The sequence below is a fragment of the Brachyhypopomus gauderio genome, chromosome 8 (genome assembly GCF_052324685.1).
Source record: "Brachyhypopomus gauderio isolate BG-103 chromosome 8, BGAUD_0.2, whole genome shotgun sequence".
NCBI classification, from domain to species: Eukaryota; Metazoa; Chordata; class Actinopteri; order Gymnotiformes; family Hypopomidae; genus Brachyhypopomus; species Brachyhypopomus gauderio.
In genome coordinates this window covers 4,190,458-4,209,598 of record NC_135218.1, presented here as the reverse complement: position 1 = coordinate 4,209,598, position 19,141 = coordinate 4,190,458, and the positions used below count along the sequence as shown (strand labels likewise).

General features: G+C 44.8%; 1 protein-coding gene across 2 annotated transcripts in view; it reads right to left on the bottom strand.

Annotated features, from left to right (window-relative positions):
* The window catches only part of cdh22 (cadherin 22), a 141,580-nt gene that overhangs the window by 50,404 nt on the left and 72,035 nt on the right, over positions 1–19,141 (bottom strand). Inside the window, exons 4-6 of one of the 2 annotated variants that reach the window (XM_077013855.1) lie at positions 13,649–13,943; positions 5,030–5,149; positions 1,502–1,669 (exon numbers count right to left, since the gene is read on the bottom strand). In XM_077013855.1, the coding sequence (XP_076869970.1) occupies positions 1,502–1,669; positions 5,030–5,149; positions 13,649–13,943 (583 nt within the window). Of the gene's footprint in view, positions 1–1,501; positions 1,670–5,029; positions 5,150–8,973; positions 9,810–13,648; positions 13,944–19,141 lie in introns of those variants that run through there. The other variant, XM_077013856.1, reaches the window with a different exon arrangement.

Genomic DNA, 19,141 nt, shown 5'->3' with positions numbered 1-19,141 from the left:
GTTGGGGGCCCCGCCGTTGGGGGCCCCGCCGTTGGGGGCCCTGCTGTTGGGGGCCCCGCCGTTGGGGGCCCTGCTGTTGGGGGCCCCGCCGTTGGGGGCCCCGCCACGGCAGAGATCTCAACCCCCCCATTCCACGTCACCGCCGAGAACGCGGCCCGCGATATCGCTCTGACCCACAAAGCAGAAGAGATCCGAGTGAATTAGATGACGAGAAGGAGCCCGGTCTAAATGTGGGCTTTTGTGTCTAAGAGGAGAGGGGAGACAGGAGAGTCATTGAGATGAAGCAGAAAAGGGTCTTTGGGGAGTGGGGGCCTGACTCGCACGCTTCCATGTAATAAATCTAATGGCGTAATGCCTCACCGAGGTAAGAAAGGAGTGAAAGAAACAGCATAGGAAATGGGTGGTAAGAAAAAAAAAGTCCCTCAAATTTAATATGTCTGCGCGTGCTTCTTTCTTCCCTTTTGATTTCTTTCTTTCAATGGGAAGCTGCCAGGATCAGACTCGCATGCACACACACACAAACACACGCGCAAGAGCACACACACATGCACACAAACTCTCGCAGAGCGAGAGAGAGAGCGAGTGAGAGAGAGAGAGAGACATACACCCCTCCAGTTTTCTCCTGACATAAACTATATTAAAAGCTTCACCCACCGGGTCTTCACTGATATGTAAGCAACGAGACAAAGTGCTTTTCATTTGTTGGCGGTCCTGTCGCTTGCTCCTGCTGGGGCCGGGCTATTCAGGGCCGGTGCGTCTCTGTCGTCGACGGCCCCCGCGCGGTCTGTAGGCCGTGCACACGTGCGTGTTTGCGAAGGTTGCGCACACAAGACTGGGCTCGGCGAAAGACCTTTGGAAGCGGCATTTAGGCCAGAGCCATCGCTAACCCGATCGCTCTAAACGGATCGGGGAGACGCGTACATAGCACACAGCGTAAGACGCACTCTGACACCGTAGGAGACCCGGGGTCTGCGGCAGGCGGGCGTGGCAATTAGAAGCAGCACATGAAAAACCATCTGGCCTGCCGAGGACTCAGAGGGCTGACTGAGAGCTCTCTCTCTCTCTCTCTCTCTCTCTCTCTCTCTATCTCTCTCTCTCTCTCTCTCTCTCTCTCTCTCTCTCTCTGCAACGGCTGATATATCCTCAGTAGTTTATTGGCTGATCCGCTCCCTGCAAATATTTCCTCTGCAGTAACTGTCCTCGCTGAATTTGAATACAAAATACACTATTTAGACTGTTCTGGGCATCAGCATGTAATTGACTGCACAATTAGAAAAGTGATAACCTTGAGAATAATAGATCTCTCTCCAACAGCATGGATTAAACCCAATAAACAATTAGATTCAGGCTTTAAACGCCTAAAAGGCCTCTGATGACTTTGTGGGGAATTTCAGTATTCCAGAGGAAGCATTCTTCACCAGCTCCACTGGGGGGAAGGTGAGAGAAAGGGCTCTGCAGATGGCATGTATCTGCTTAAAGGCACCCGTACACCCGCACTCACTCTGAGGAAAACGCGGAGGGTTGTCATTAACGTCCGTGATCACTATGGTCACCGTTGTGGAGCCAGAGAGACCGCCCATTTGGCCAGCCATGTCTGTCGCCTTGACGACCAGTTCGTAACGGTCCTGCGTCTCCCGATCGAGATCTGCCACCGCCGTGCGAATCACTCCTGGAGTGGGAGAGAGGGAGAGAGAGAGGGAGGGAAGGAGGGAAAGAGAAAGGGAAGGAAAGACAGAGAAGAAGGGGGAGAGAGAGAGAGAGAGAAAGAGGGAGAGAGAGAGAGAGAGGGAGAGGGTTGAAGAGAAAGAGGGAAGGAGAGAGGGAAAGAGAGAGAGAGGGAGGGGGAGGGGAAGAGAGTGGGTGAGTGAGAGAAATGATAACATGGAAAGTTCAGATTATCCACTTGTAGCCAGAATAACAGTGGGGGTATTCAGCTAGGAAATGAGCAACCATTTCTAGTTAAACCATGATTAGACATGCACTTTAAGTTTAAGGCCTCAGATATATTGTCTAAATAAGTAAAATAAATAAATAAATAGGGGTGGTTATAGGGTCCAGATGTTATTGCCAGAATTCTTAATAAGCTCCTGAAAATCTAGTTTTATTCGATTCTCCGGCACATCAAACCCTACTGGCCCAAATGACCAGAATGATAAAGTTCAGCACGGCATTTAGCATCTGTGTTTTTCCTTCAGGCTCTGGCCATTCATGTTTTAATAAATAAGGCCTCTAATTGAAACAGCAATAAAAAAGTGGTTGTTGTTTGAATTAGTGTATAAAGGAACTGTCAAGTGAAACTCAATTAGTCACGAAATAAACAAGAAATAGGGGCCATGGCCGAGCTAGAGTCAGTGCTGGGGTAACCTGTGATCAGAATACTGATGGGTCTGAATCACACCCCTGTTGGGTGTATAGGCAACGACTGCCCTGCTCCTATAGGGTGGAAGGACTCTAGTCCTCTCGTCGCATCCACACAGAGTGTTTTAAAGTCAGTTTAGGATGCAGTTTTCAAAGTGTTCTCATCCAGTGCAGCCCTTCACCGTTTTTCATAGTCAGCTGTCAGCTGTGAAAGAAACTATGTAAGAAGCCATAAGCTATTTTTGTGGTCAAATACCAAGATGAAACACAGTTCTGTAATGCAGTTCCCTGAAGGGGTTTCTCTCCCTTTCTCTCTTTCTCTCTCTCTCTCACACACACACACACACATACACACTCTTTCTCACTCTCTTTCTGTCTCTTTCTCACTTTTTCACTCTCTCGCTTTTCCTTTCTCTCGTGTGCATCTTTCTGTCTCTCATCTTCTGTCTCTCATCTTTGCTCTCTCTCTCTCTCTCTCTCTCTCTCTCTCTCTCTCTCTCTGCCCACCCCTACTCTCTCTCTCTCTCACTCACTCCCTGCCCACCCGTACAAGTATGGTCCCAAAGCACGAATTGCCATCGGCAATGTTTGTGTGACATAACCCGTCTCTGCACACAGCTCAATGGCAGGGACAAAACAGCGTCTGTGTTCAGGCAGCAGGCCCACAGGAGAAGGCCGAATCCATTTCCTCTTCCCAACAAGATAAGAGCGGGTGAGCCAGGGCCTGATCACTTACAGCATTTAGTTATTCACACAGAAAACACTCCAAGTGGGATGTATTTGAAGACAGTCTCTTTGGGGAAACTCTCTGGCATATATTAAAATCACTACACTTGAATTTGAATCTCTCACATTGTTTGACCAAATTACGAAGAGAGATTCTTCAAGAGATTCTTGATTACAAAGACTTGCGAAAAGCAATGGAATAAATTCAACAAAAAGAAGGATTTCCACGACCACGAGAGGCAGGACCTGTAGCCACGGACTCGGCCTTTCAACGAGGAGAGATGATCAATAGGCACGGACAGCGCTTGGTGCTTTTTAATGACTCTGAGACATTAACAGGCTCAGCAGTAAAACAGGCATCCCGTGGTGGGCCTGTCCACCTCTTGCCCCTCAGACTGATTTCAGATCAGTCGCACAGTGTGCATAAGCACTTTAGATCTGAGCACCAACGCTGCTTAGCGATGACCATTCATCACGCCCGGCACCTAGGCCGGCCCAAACCCAGGCCCACCGCCCCTGAGAAAGAAATCATTAAAAGTTTAGCAGTGCTCCTCCAGGGGAAATCTGTAGCTCACAAAGGCTTACATACGCCTGGAAGATTACGGAGATGACGGTGCAGATGAAAGCCGAGCGGCATGTGTTGGGTCGGGCTGGCTTTGGATCACCGCCGGAATATGTCAAAATGTCAGACAAGTGATAAAGCACGCTATGGATTTTGGGAATATCTTTCTTTTCCCTCCCTGGGGCAACATGAATAAGTCCCTGTGCACATGGTCCCTGTGCACATGTGGAATACACCTTTGCAGTTACAGTATTTTAATCTTTAAACGTTCTTTCCTTTGAAACATCATTAAATGTTAAGAGGTCCAGAATCTACTCTGTGTTCAGTTGTCGAATTCCCACCCTGGTCATTCACCTATCAAAGTCACTCAAGATCTTGTTTTGCATAACTCCATCACTCCAAAAACTTGCTGAGGTCTTGGTAAATGTACGTGGGATTTAAAGGCCAACGGTAGGAGCACATGTGTGGTGAGATTAGTGAATTTCCTGGTGCATTTCAAGGCACCGCAGCTGATCGTAAGGCAGTGAGAAACTTTTATGACAGAACTGACGCTGGCTCTGTAATGTAGTTTGAGAATAAACCCAAACTATCCTAAAAATAGTCCCCAGCAGTATCCGACTGACACAATACAATTTTAATGACATTAGACTCAGTTTAGCATATTCTGTATATGATGATTTTAGACTTATTGATGATTTTAGAGTTATTGACTAACATGATGTGAAGAAAATCTTTGGGCCCACTTGTGACGCATGAGACGTGGTCCAAACCCCAGCGATGCTGGAGAGATCAGATGCCATGAGCCCGCAGGAGAAGGCTGGAACTGCTCTGGGTGACGGGGATGGCGTTTCTCTGCCCCCTGTCATTCAATGCGACACTAACCAGTTGTGGATGTCTCTGCTTGCTGACGAGGGCAGTTAGCGCCGTCCTCCGAGCGCACTGGGCTGCCCTCTTGTCGCAACATGGACAGCAGTTCGAAAAAGATTCGGTGCATGGTGTGGTGTGTCTCGGAGGAAGCCACGCCCTCCAGGGCAGGTAGCGCTTGTATAACGGAGGGGGTGAGCTAGTGATGATAGTGAGAACTGGCATGATGACTAAATTAGAAAACAAAAAATAAAACGGGGAAAAAAATCTAATGAGAAAAGAAAGCACTAGGTAAAGTTTGTACTTTAGTACTAATTATTATGTAACATGCATTGAGAATCTGAGATGGCCCATGAATATGGAAACTGCTGGTTCAAAGGCAGGTTCAGTAAGGTTCAAATGTCAAGGCTGGCAACGGCATCCTGCATGATCGTTTCGAGCATGATTGTTTTTCCTGTAGGTGTGAAGCAACCCACCCCAAGCTGCTTTCTTCCCGGGACTCCGTGCAGGTGTCCTTACCAGTCTGCCGGTCAACGGTGAAGAACCTCTCCCCGTCCAGCACGCTGTACACGATCCTGGCGCTGCTCCCGTACGTCGGGTCATCGGCGTCTGAAGCCATCACTTTCATTACCGAAGTGCCTGGGAGAAACAGCGTAAATAAATGATGAGTCCCGAGGCCGCTGTTTGACGAGGCAAACAAACACGGGTTCGCGCGTGGCCGAGTCCCGTCTCATTAAGGGGCGAGTCGCTCGTGTTGAAGGAGCGCTTCAGTGGCGCGTGAGTGAATTTATTCTCCGCCGCACGCCGTTCCATCAAGCTCCAGACTCCCAACGCAAAACACACATTTACATTCGGTCACACATTCAAACTAAAGCAGAGCCTCGGGCCTATCGGGCTCAACGGCCCAGGGTCGTGGGGAGGGTAAAGGTCAGAGGGGAAGTGTGCGATGTCTTCGAGAAAAAAAAAATTCTTTGTTTTATAAACCAAATGGAGGGAGATGAATAGAAGCTCTTCTGCTTGTGCGCTGGTTGTGAAGCAAATGTGGAGCTCAAGGACAACGTGGAGGGCTCTGCCCGGGGCCTCTGGTCAGCAGGTAATTGCTGACAGCTGGTGGTGTCCGCAAAAGGTCACCCTCACAGTCTCTCCCGCACACCTGCCATGCTCCTGTCCAGCCACACAATAATGCTATGCTAATTAGGCTAATTAAAGAAAAGTGTCAGAATCCTGTTTGGCCGATGTCATGGGTGTCAGGTCCCCATGGGGGGCTGGGGGGGGGCGTTTAACCATTAAAGTCACAGGTCCATTTTCACCTCAATCAAAGGCTGATGTTCAATGGTCTAGGCACACCCATTACTTTGTGATAAGCCTCGTATCCTTAGGCTGGTATGAAAGATGTACTAAACCACCCAAGTAAACCTCACGTGCTCAGTTGAATCTCCTAGCAGTATTCTAGTCTCTTTCATATGTGTATCAATCTTTCATTCAGACTCACTTAGTCAGATGAAGTTTGCCTAATATGTCTACTGAAGCATAGATACTGGGAAGCATCGTTTGCTCAGATGTTTATAAGTAGTCACAGTACACCATCATTCAGCAAACGGAAAAAATAAAAAATAAACATCTTCTCCATTTTCAGAAATTGAGGCTGCCTTCTCATGCGAAGCTTCAAACCACACGAGCGGCGCCGCTGTCTGCGCCCAGATCACTTTTAAGCTCATCCGTATCGCATTCAGAAACAGATCGCGTGAGATTGCGCTCTCCTCTTCTCTCTGGAAACAGAGACTTGTTAATGCATCAGCACCTGACTGAGAATTCGAAACGGAGAAGCCATTTCCTTTCATGGGATTAGTTCCTTATCTTAATTTTCTGTAGGTAATAACCAGCGTGACACTCAGCTGTTCACCAGTGCACCGTGCGACAGGTAACGGCACCGGTGAAAAACTATATAAATGCAAATGCAACTTTATTGTGTTTATACTTAAGCAGGAACAGGAAGACCAAACGTCTTCTCTTATTAATGCAACACCGCGGATTGCTTAAGAAGTCATTACTTACCAGCTTGCGTGTCCTAAGCAGATTTTTTGGTGACTCAAGGGAATTTGCGGTAGAAAACGAAAAATAAATAAATAAATAAATAAACTGCCCGAGTCTTAAGACATGGGGAATATGACTGTTTAAATGTGGGGGGGTGGGGGGACCCAGAAAGCACTGGGCTAACGATCAACCATGCACACGGCCATGGCCCAAGCTAAAACCCTGAGCCCAGAATCCTCGGTGTGAGGAATTCGTGTTTGACTTCCCCCTTGCGTTCTACCCCAGTGCAAATATTGTTCCAGAGGTTGGGCTAGGGTAGCGTATGCTTCCCTCTGCTTGTTTGCTGTCCTTGCTCCTGACTCTCGCTCCCCGGGAGCATTGTTGTAACCCATATCTTCTTCTCACACATATAATCCATATAACTACTGCCTCCCACCGCCTGGCTGGGGCGGGAATCCCACCTACATACTTCACATTTATTATACCTGCATTAAAATGGAGCTCCAAAAATAACTCAACCATAAAATCTGAATTGAAACATATATATATATATATATATATATATATATATATATATATATATATATATATATATATATATATATATATATATAGAAATGATGTGTGTGTGCGTGTATGCATATATGTATACAAACTCATACATGGGTTAATCTACAAAATGACAAAATGACATATGGAATGCAGCTGATATTGAAGAGCAATCCTTGATAAAGCTGCTTAATATTTGCCATTTGCTTTGCATTTGTAATAACGCAGTAATATAAATGACATTCCATGTCATTGCCAGTGGTGTAAGAGTGACGGGGCATATGCATCAAGCTCATGAGGTGATTTGTTACTCGTACAGTGGCGGGTGAGAAGGCCTCGCTCTCTGAAGGTCGAATGAATTTAGACCTGACGTGGGAGCCCCGCACAGCAGAACCGTGCAGGAACTGGACAGGAGTGAATGGGTGATGAAAGGAAGGGGGGGGGGGGGGGGGGGGGGGGGGGGGGGGGGGTTAGTGAACAACAGGTCTGGGCACCTCCCAGGACGGGAGCCCCGAGAGCAGAGCAGCCCGTGGCAGACACGCCGTCTACGGGCGGAGGTGACCTCCGCCTCCCGTTAGCGCTGCCTCCTGACCACAGGGGGAGCACGTCAGATCAGGCGCCGGATCCGACTGGTGCCGGAAGACCCAGAGGTGTCTGAGATTGGCAAGGATTGGGAAGAATGCGGCGGGACTCGTGAGGAAAAAGTCGACTTTTTCGACTTTTCCTTTGCCCGAAAAACTGAAGACTGGTTTAACGAAACTGCTGTTGAGACTCTAGGATGAGTTTCTGAGGTGAAAATGATAAGTGGGTAATCGAGAATCCAGCACTCTGCATATGTAATCTTCTCTGGCATGTGAAACACCATTCGGCTCAGCTAAAATGTCAACCAGAGCTAAACTCACAGATAATGTGCCTTCCTGGAAGTACCCAAAGAAACTAGGGTCATTTACACTACCATACACCCTGGCAGCATGTACTGTACAGCCGCTGTAAAAAAAAATACGCTGAGATACGAGTAGATGGGAAATCTCAGAATTAAATTAGACGGTCAAGGCCCCACGGAAGGACAGAGAATCTCAGACGCTAAGGCCGTTTCTTAGACCCTTGCCGCCAGCGAGATTTATGCACAGATGTATTTAATGGTGTCAACAAAATCTGCTCCGAGCTGCGGCTGACGGCTCCGGGCGGGAGGAAAAGGTTCAATTACAGCGTGTGGGGGAGGCCAGAGGAGGCTTCCTGGTGCGAGACATCAGACTGACAGCTATTTAAGAGCTAGCATCATAAAGCAGATTTGTGTTGCTGTCTACTACAGTGACACTACAAGCAGAGGCAATGAGGCTCTCCCCCTCTCTCGCGATCGTTCATATTCTCTCTCTCTCTCTCTCTCTCTCTCTCTCTCTCTCTCTCTCCTCTCCTCTCCTTAGGCTGTCCTAATCACCTGGTCTGAGCACTTTCCTCCCATATCTCGGTGCATTATGGATCATTTAGTGCTCTCATAAAAGCTGGGGTATTTTCACATGAAAAGTTATTTCACCACCACTTCTACCATGATTCATTCTTCACCGGGCCACATAAAAGAAGGAGGGGAGGAGGGGGGAGCGATGGGAGATGAAGAAAGAAGATGGAAAAATCAGCCCCATCATTAAAGTCACTGGACTGGTAACTGAAATTCTGAATGAACTCCTGCACGGATTAAGCCATGATGGTTTTCCAGCCAAACACAGGTTTGGAACAGCAGGCTCTAATAACTCCCACCAGTGTACATTCACTGGCTAATAAATGTAATGGGTTACGATTACACAGAAATGAAAGTTCAGATGAGACGCTAATCCCATTTTACACACTCCAACATGCAGCAAAATGTACACAATTATACCCACATTCATTTAGATTCTTCTCCCGGTCGTATCAAAAAGCGACATAATGTAAGCCGCCATGTGATCGTGGTTCAGTTCTGGCTGGTACTGTAGATGGTTGTTGCTTAATCCTGACCCGCTGATCTCTGTCATACTGCTGGAATTTGTTTTGGGATTTTTCTTCCAAAGCTTTAGCGGGAGGAACTCAACAGAGCTGCATCAGTCAGTTCTGACAGCGGAGGACAGACAGCTAAACTGGACAAGTTCAGCCTGCGTGACCCAGTCTGCGTGACCCAGTCTACGCCACCCAGCATGCGTGACCCTGCCCGCGTGACCCAGTCTACGTGGGCCATCCCGAGTGACCCAGCTTTCCGGCGGGTGGTCAACTGCATGGCAGCATATCAATCACATGCTCACACTATCATCCCGCGCCATTGGTCCTGACAGTCTGGGTCAACCTCCCCCGGTCTGACGAGGGGGCGACATACATATGCAGGTAGTGACGTGCACATGAACACACACAGACACGCACACACTCCCACACACATGCACACACACATATAGATAACCACAAGAACAGACTGAACTATAAACACAGGTGCCAACACCGAGACTCACACACACACACACACACACACACACACACACACACACACACACACACACACACACACACTTTTAACCAAAAGTGTGAAAACCCACATAACCTGAATGATGACGGAACTGACGGCACCTGCTGTTGTTAGGCAATGCAAAGGTGTTAAGAGTGACATAGGCAATCTTACATTTGAAATGTTACTATTCGTCCATGTTATACACATTTGTAGCATGGCCTTGACAGCACATGCAGTTGTTTCTGATAGTTTTTTAAGCACAGTCATCTGATGCACTCAAAATATATCATACAAGTAGACAAAACTTAAAGCACTGTAAGAACCAGACTAATGAAACAACCATCATATTATTTTTGCCTTTACTGCAAGATTTTCAGATCTTCATGTAGTGTCAGCAAACTAAATATTTTAAGTATTATCCAGTTCTTGCAGGCCTAAAAGGAAAAGAGGCATATCTTTTTCAATTATTCAAGATTTGGAATTGAATAAATAAGAGAAACAAGCAAAACAGCCCCATCGTATGTTCATCTGCTACAGAAAGTGTAAGCTCACTGTTCAGTAAACAATATCTAATATCTTAAACATCATCTACATCATTCTAAATAGCAAAGAATGAAAAACAGTGTCCAAATCAAGGCAACAAGACCTTAGGCTCATATTTTACAAAGATCATGTACTGGCTTACAGATATAGACCCTAACATAGATCATGCTTACACTGGCTTACATATATAGTCCCTAACAAATACCCTGTACTAGCTTACAGATATAATCCCCAACAAAGATGGGTTTCTGGCTTACAAATATTCTCCTTAACAAAGATCCTGTACTGTCTTACAAATATTGTCCCCGAGAAAGATCGTTAAAAACATAGAACCTAAATATACTGTGTTAGCCTTGCCTTTCTTTTAAGTTTCATCTCAACTTGTAAATCACTTAAACCAAGCAATATAAAAACAAGCTAGTGCTAAAGAGCATGCTAATACAACGTGCAAAAAAGAAGCTACACATTATAAATTGTTAATGCACACCAATGCGTAAACACATACACACAACACACACACACACAGAAGCCACACATCGTAATTTCAGTCAGTAAGCCCACTATGTCATGCACGCGGCGCTACACGAGACCCGCTCCGCGCGCGCTGGCCCTGCGTCAGCGCTTTCTCCGCGCGCGTCCGGTCTCTCCGCGCGAGCGTCTCCCCCTCGGCTCGCGCACACATAAATAACATCATTTGTGGCGAGGTGCCTTTTCAGTGCGAATGATGTCAGCACCGAGAGAGACTTTTTTTCTAATCCAGGTCCAATGAAAACGAACCACACAACACACAACACCCCCCCCCAAACGCCCCTCCCATCGGTCCTTTAATGAATAAGGAAAACATTAGCTTTTAACATCCTCACATCGATACATTAATGCAGTCGTGCTCAAAGGTGCTGCTCGAGTATGGGAAGAACACAAGAGTGAGAAGTAAGCCCGTGCATGAGACACTGACCTCAGCACTGCTGAATGAGCCGTAATGCATCAAATTCAGAGGCGCTCTTCCGTGCACGGTGCAGTGGGGTGAGGGTGCAGCTAAAACCCGTGGCCCACCTCTCAGCTTTCAAAACGAGCCGCATTGTTCGCCCCTGTCATTAAAATGCACGCTGCAAAGCCACGGAAAGACGACAAAGAGCACCTGTGGGCTTGAATGTTAGACCGTATAATGAGATCTTACAAAGGGATAATTCAACATAGTAACAACTGTGTTTTTAAGCCTTTTTTTTAGCTATTTTCCCAATCTTTTTGCCTTCTTCACTGCGTGCTCAGCAAGACTGGAGCGAGCACCACTTAGCAAGTCTGCCCATTTTAGTCATCTGCTGTGCAGCGGATTTTTAAACTGTGCAAAGCTTCTCAAATCAGAGGTAGCAAGTACGAAACCCTAACAGGAGCAATAATGGAACCGAATTTCATTACATAATTGGATCAAAATGAAATAGTTAAATGCACCTGATTATAAGGCTATGAATGACTTAAAGTCCTCAAATTTGAGTCTAATTATTGACGTGGTTTTGAAAGGAGTCACGTAATTATTCCAATAGGCCTTTACTCAATAAGCGGTAAAGAGGAAAAACGGAGTAACTTAATATCCCTGACTATGCGTAAGTGGAAAGCGAATGTAACTGCAAAAATACATCTTTTCATGTGATAAAGCCTATAAATTATCCTGAAATTTGTTTTTAAACACGAGTGAAAAATAAAAGTGGAAGATGAGCGTGGCCCGTGGCCTCATTCATGTACACTGCGAAGCATAAATTTAATTCTCTCCAAAAGACAAATGAAATTCACACCTATCGCAAGTAATTTCGTGCTAATTGCATTAGCAGGAAGAGAAGCCATTTCCCGCAGCTGGGCGAGGGTCCCTCTTCTGCATGGTCCCCGGACGCGAACTCGCGCCGTTCAACACGGACTAACAAAGCGTGGCGAATTATATGCAAACAAATTCTACTTGGACTTGGGTTCCCCGCTGAAGGCCAGACCCGGCGGCTGAGAGCGAGGACAGGCGAGGGTGGCCAGGGAGAATGAATATGCTGGGGGCTTGTCCGTGATTATGGTTTTATTATTACTGCCGAGCATTCGCCGCTGCAGTAATAAACCCCAGCAGCGACCGTGCTCGGCCACTAGCTGTGATTAAATCTCTTATTTCCACACATCGCTCGTTTTCCACATCTGCAGGGGTTTGTTACAGGAGCGGGCCTGTTAGGGACACATTGTTAAATTAACTCTGTCTGTCATGTGACAATTAGCCTGATTAGTTGTGATCACCACTGCGATGGTCAGCGAAAGTCTTTGTAGCCGTGAAATGACTAGGAGAAATTGGTTCTTTATGTGCAATCATACACCCTTCATTTTAAATATCCTGTGGTTTGCCACTGCGAGGCTTGGATGGTGGATTATCAGTCGTCTTTGTGCTAGGTTTGGGCGTTAACAGTGTACATCAGACTTGAAACTTTCAAACGCCTTTACACAAAAGTTGTTCGAGGACTCATCATTTATTGAAGACTAGTTCGGCATATGAGCATGAAGCCTAAATCGGTGAAGAAAAGGAAGCATAAAAGATTCAAACACGAGGTCGTTTTATTATAGTAAACTAGGAAGTTTGTAAATTAACTTATTTTCCTCAAATTGCACTTCAGTGAACCTCAAAATCACTTCACTAAACCAGTCATCTATAACCATATATTTCAAAATTGTTAAGCACAGTTTTCTCAAACTTGTTATTTAAGCACAAGTTAGAACATACGTACCTAACTCAGGGTTACAGAATGATATAGTAATGATTACACTTGATTTTTGTGTAATAATTTTATTTTATTTTTTTACAGGTTACACTTTTTTAGTAGTCTGCTCTGAAGTGTGTGTGTTTATCTCAGAGTGTGTGAAACAACAACGCTCGCCTATATCGGACTGGGCTATCACTTGTCAGTGTGGCTTTGACAGAGTAAGACTGACCTTATCACAGAGGAGCCAACTTTGACTGCATTAGCAATTGTTCTACAGAAGAGCAAAGAGGCAACTGCTTGACTAAGCAGTGATGTTATCTCATTACGCCTGGCACTCTGTTCAATGTATAAAACATGAACTGCACACTTGTTTAATGTGTGAGTTGGAGAAACGGAGGGGTGGAGAAGAGATGACATGAACATTAACTACTCTCTTCTCCTCTCCTCCTGTCTTCTCTTCCTTACCAAACCCCTCCCACTCCACCCCCCCCCCACCCCTTGTTTCAATATGCACCGCCCCAGGCTCAGTCACCACCATGCTGAGGAAGCAGGAATTAATTCCAATCAGGAAGTTCACTGCTATAAAGGACTAGAGCTATTGCATTAACTGAAACTCACCCCCTACAACAAATAAGTTTGTTCAGGAGGAATTGGAACACAGCCCCCCCTCGAACAAACATATGAACTCTCACACAGTCTCACACTAGAGCACAAATGTAATGAGAATTCAGTCGACTCGACACATTCAAACTCAACAGCGGCAATCGGGAATCATAGAATAAGTTCTGCGATTTTAGTCTAGACAATAAGAAGTCTTACCAATTGGAGAGAGCTCGGCCACACTTCCAATATAGGGACCCTCCAGAAACTTGGGTTCGCTGTCATTGATGTCCTGGACCTTGATGACGAACTCAGACTCGGGTTCGAGCGGAGCGTCAGTCTGACGATCGCGTGCCTGAGCTCGTAAGGTGTAAAAGGCTTTCTCCTCTCGGTCCAGACGCTCTGTTGCGTGGATGTCCCCGGTGACCTCGTCGATGATGAAGATAGTTCCTGCCCCTTCTCCTGATATGGTGTACTTGATGGACCCATCACCCTCATCTGAGTCCGAGTGGATCTGCCATCAAAGTGCAAAGATTACTGGGAGGTGGTAGAACAAATAACACTCTTGATCCAACTTAAAAGAACATCTTTAAGTACAGTGCAGTAGTAATACGTTTGCACGTGCCAACTCTGTTTTTATTTCTGTACTGTGCCAAACCCTAGACGTCAGATTGGCTACCATGTATGTCAATCAAAATACAACCATCAGTGCAGATAGACGATAGTCATTCATCCACTACTTTTTAATGTCATGCGATCTACACAAACTTCCGTCGCAAAATCCCGGACGATTTTGAAACTCCCCCCGGACATTTTTTTAGGTCTCAAAAGTTGGACATGTCCGGGAAAAAGAGGACGTCTGGTCGCCCTAATTTGAACATAATAAATAAGTAATATAGAATCACATAACTGGATCATTTTGTATTAAATGGTGCTGTAAAATGTGAACTGCTACAGGTGAAGTTCTGCAGCCGATCGGGGGATGGGGGGGGGGGGGGGGGGGTAGCAGCGTTGAATTTGTGCGGCGAGGACAAGCAACATGCTCCCAAAAATGATCCTGTTCAATTATAAAGATTATGCTGTTGTGAATAAAAGAAGAACTGCGACATGCAAGACATATGGAGTCAGGATAAGAGATGGAGATGCAGCCACTTCAAACGTTGTTCGACATTTGAGGCTGCACAAACAAAAGTAAGTCTCTGCTATGTATATTTAACATAACGCTATAACGGTTAGCTAGCTAGCTGGGATGTGATAACTCAGGGGTTGAAAATGAACTAAGGGTCCACATGAGCAACTTGACTTGTGTGAACGGTCCACACCAACGATAATTCGAAAGTGGGGACCAGGGGGTGGGGAACGGACGGACGAACGAAAGTCACTGAGACGGGGGTTAAATGTTGTGTTAAATGTTGAAATTACAACTGGTGACTTGACTAGGACTTGAAGTTTAAGACTTGGGACTTGACTCGAGACTCGCTTGTATTGACTTGGGACTTGACTCGAGACTCGCTTGTATTGACTTGGGACTTGACTCGAGACTTGATTGTGAAGACTTGAGACTTACTTGTTACTTGCAACTTAGTGACTTGTTCACATGTCTGCTATGATATCTTAGAAATAAATTCATACATAGAGACTAACACTCTGAAAATATATTTGTTTTAGTAACAAATGTAAGCGTAAAGATCATAATGTCAGATAATGGCAAATACCTGCACATTACAGTGCAGTACTGAAGGATTCAGCAGAACCAGGAAGTGTTCCAGAGGTTCTCCACATTAATTGTGTGTGTATGTAACTTGCTTGCACAGCTCATGAAACCCTTTGCATACTACAATTTTTACTACCCTACAACTTTAAGTACAGAACACACACACACACACACACACACACACACACACACTTGAGCTATATATTTATAAACCCCTGAAGCATACTGATTGTACCATTTCCCAGTGTTTGAATCTATATGGCAAACTATGGAAGCCCTGAAGGCTAATTTAGAATAAATAAATAAGGGTGTTCTGGAGTTCAAATTCTCTGTTTTTCATTCCTCCCTCATGTTTTGTCCTGCTGCCCTGAAGCGTAATGTAAAAAAAAAAACAAAAAACAAAACAAGTGTTTCAGAGTCAAAGTTCTCCCTCTATTTTTCCCTCTCCCTCATTTTTTCCCCTGCTGCCGTGCTATGGGTCCCTGGAAGGGACATGAAGGCTGAGGAATAATCAATAGTTTACAGAAAGGTGAACTTTTGTGAGATCTTAGAAAGGTTTTCATTCAGGTCAGTGTACTTCCGGGTTCGGTAACATGGACGCACCTGTGGGAGAGATTCATCGATTATTCTGAGATCGGCTTGAAATAACGTGCTATACACATTATTCAGCACAGTTGTGATATACACATCACAGCATATCAACAGCCCAAATCTGCCATTAACTTGAACCTTCAGGTCGGCAGGAGTGACGGAGTAGCAGTCAAAGACACCGAGGTGATGTGAGCTGTATTCTACAGCGCATATAGAACAAATAGAAATAACAAATGATTCTTCTTGGCACATTAAAATTTTTGTCTTTTCCTTTCATCTACACTATCATTTCAAACTACCAGTACTTGGTAGCGCTATCTCATGAGCCTTTTGTATAGGCAGGCAGTTCTGTTGCATAGCAACAAGTTAATTGTTGTGGAACTATATTTGGGGGGAACTGAGTAGTGAAACACGTTTAACGTGTTTTATGGCTCCTTTCCTTTATTTCGTTTCGGCCGTGCTGTTATTCACGAGAACACACTCTAATGCTCAGACAGGACAGCTGTGGTATACACATACAGCAGAGCTGTGGTATTCTGTTAAACAGAAACCCTGTTGAAATAAATGGTGAGATCTCACAAAAAACAACTCTTTTCTTTCACCCATCAATATTTTCTCCATGTCTCCTTCGGTGTTCCGCACCTCCATACAAAACTGAAACCACGTCTTCTGAAACGTTTACTCCCTGGTAAAGGTGATTTCTGCCTCGCTCTGATTTAGAGCAATTTCAGTCGGCTGCTTAGTATTGGCTTCCAAGTGTGTGCAATTGTGAGTATGGATAATTAACTCGTTTCAGAGCTGAACGACTGAACATTAAACGTGGTTTGATTTTTGTTTTGGTTGGGTGGTTGTTTGTGACTGTGGGATTTTGGAGGTTTGACCATATCTGGTTAACTCAAGCTAAACTGTTATATTTTAATAAAACAGGTATCGTTCTGCTACCTCTATCCTTGCATTTAAATAATGTTACGAACTCACGCCATCTTCACTGCCTTTTTTATTTTAAAAGACTCATATGTAGCTGTAAAGTCTTGACCTACTTCTATGAATTAAATGCATGAACTAATATGTATGGGGTCGGCTCCTCTTCTGTTGAATATATGCAGGAAGGTCAGTCAGCCCCCTTACAATGGACTTTGATCTGAAGTTGAGACGCTTTCCATATTCGAAGCAAGTGTTGATCATGGTCACTTGTAGCACATGAATAATTCGGTTAATTATTTTATTTACATTTTCCAGGTGATGTTTTTTAGAGCAACTTGCAGAAGCTCTAAAATATACATCCCCACGTGACAATTTATAGACAAGACATTTTTTTAAATGCATCTCCTTCATGTGTGTATTGTAATGATCTGTGACAGAGACAGCAGGGCCTCCTCCCCATCTGGTGGTGATGGTGCCTTTTGTTTAAGTCTTACATTTATCTGTAGTGCTTTACTGCTACATGTGTTAAGTGTTTTGATTGTGTGTCACGCCTCACACAGTTGGCATGTTGAGCCTTATTGGCTGTGTCACCTGTGTATCATTGCGTTGTTCTGTTTTCCCTTCATAAACCTGTTGTTTTTGCACGATTCGCTGTCGAATGTTGTCGTTACGTTGGCTTTCTTTAGCTGTGGTTAGTACACGCTTATGTTCGCTTGTGTTTCATTTATTTCAATACAGTCTTCAGCTGTTGACTTGTGTTTGATTCCTTCTGTCACCCGTCTCTGCCTGTTATAGATCGTAGCGTTGTTGTTGTCATGGTTGTGTCTGCCATCTCGGTTACCTTAGCTACCCTGTCGTGCTACTTCCTGGTTTCCTTTTCCATATGTTTCCTTGTTTTGGTTTTGTTTCGTCATGTCTAGTCTGTCTCCCATTGCTTCCACCTTGTTTACTCACATTTTTAAACCAGGTGTTTTGCCTCATCCAGTCCTGGTTACTGAGGTCTCGAGTCTGGCCTTGTTGGGTTTTCTCTGTGGTTTGCCTCTGTGTATCAATACTTCTTTGTCTGATTAGTTTCATTCTATTGTTTCCTATTTCCTTTATGAGCGCTGACTATTCAGTATGTCTAGTCTTCATGTTGGGGCTTTGGCCCTTGACTAAACTAATCACCACCCTGATTCTGGATTTGTCCTTAATACATTTGGCTCCTCTCAGCATTTGTGTTTGAGTCAGTCTCGCTCCATGTTCCAACTGTGCTTTATTGTACATTGCAGTCTGATGCTAACTGGTCTGCTTTGCAAACGTGATAGCATGCTTTTATCTATGAGGCCATTTGAAGCAGATTGTCGTGCCAGGCATGTGTTTGTTCTTTACGCCTTGTTCTTTTACAGATCAGAGTATGTTAAAGGTCAGAGACGGTATTTAGAGATTCTAAACACTCAGTCTGGAATACATTAGCGTGGAAATCATGACTTAGCTGATGAATTTTAAGTCACTCCTACGTCTAATGAGATTTATAACACAATAGGCCAAGATGGAAGAAGTAATTTATTATATACATTGGCTGTGTGTGTGTTTGTGCATGCGTGTGTACATGCGTGTGTGCATGCGTGTGTGTGTGCGTGTGTGCATGCGTGTGTGTGTGTGTGTGCGTGTCTGTGCGTGTGTGTATATGTGTGTGTGTGTGCTTGTGTGTGTGTATGTGTGTGTGCTTGTGTGTGTGTATGTGTGTGTGTACGCGTGTATGTACATGTGTGTGTGTGTGTGTGTGTGTGTGCTTGTGTGTGTGTATGTGTGTGTGTACGCGTGTGTGTACATGTGTGTGTGTGTGTGTGTGTGTGTGTGTGTGCTTGTGTGTGTGTGTGTGTGTGTGTGTGTGTGTGTGTGTGTGTGTGTGTGTGTGTGTGTCATGGGGGTAGTCACTAGTCTGTCTAGTTGACAGCCTTGCTGATTTAAGGCCTTCCTGTGGCCCCAGGAGCTGTTTTCAAGCACCTCCTCCTCACATTTAGACTTCAACTAAAACCCAATACAACACTAAAACAGCATGTCAAAATAGTATGTCAAAAAGAATTTCAAAAAGACATTTTTCTACCAACTTCATTTCACCTTACACCTCATGTGCATCATGTTGACTCAGTACTACGCGCAAAATGAGCCTAAGCTGTGTATTAGTAGAAGTATGTTTGAGCAGGTAGTATGCTGTAGGCTGTGTAGTATGCGGTTTTGGACAACGCTCTACTCTCCTGTAGATTAAAATGGGCCCATGGGAGTTTAGCTATAGTTTAGTATGGATGTTTACTACAGTTTAGTATAGATGTTTACTATAGTTTAGTATATGTGTTTACTACAGTTTAGTATAGATGTTTACTATAGCTTAGTATAGATGTTTACTGTAGTTTAGTATAGGTGTTTACTATAGTTTAGTATAGATGTTTACTATAGTTTAGTATAGATGTTTACAATAATTTAGTATAGATGTTTACTAT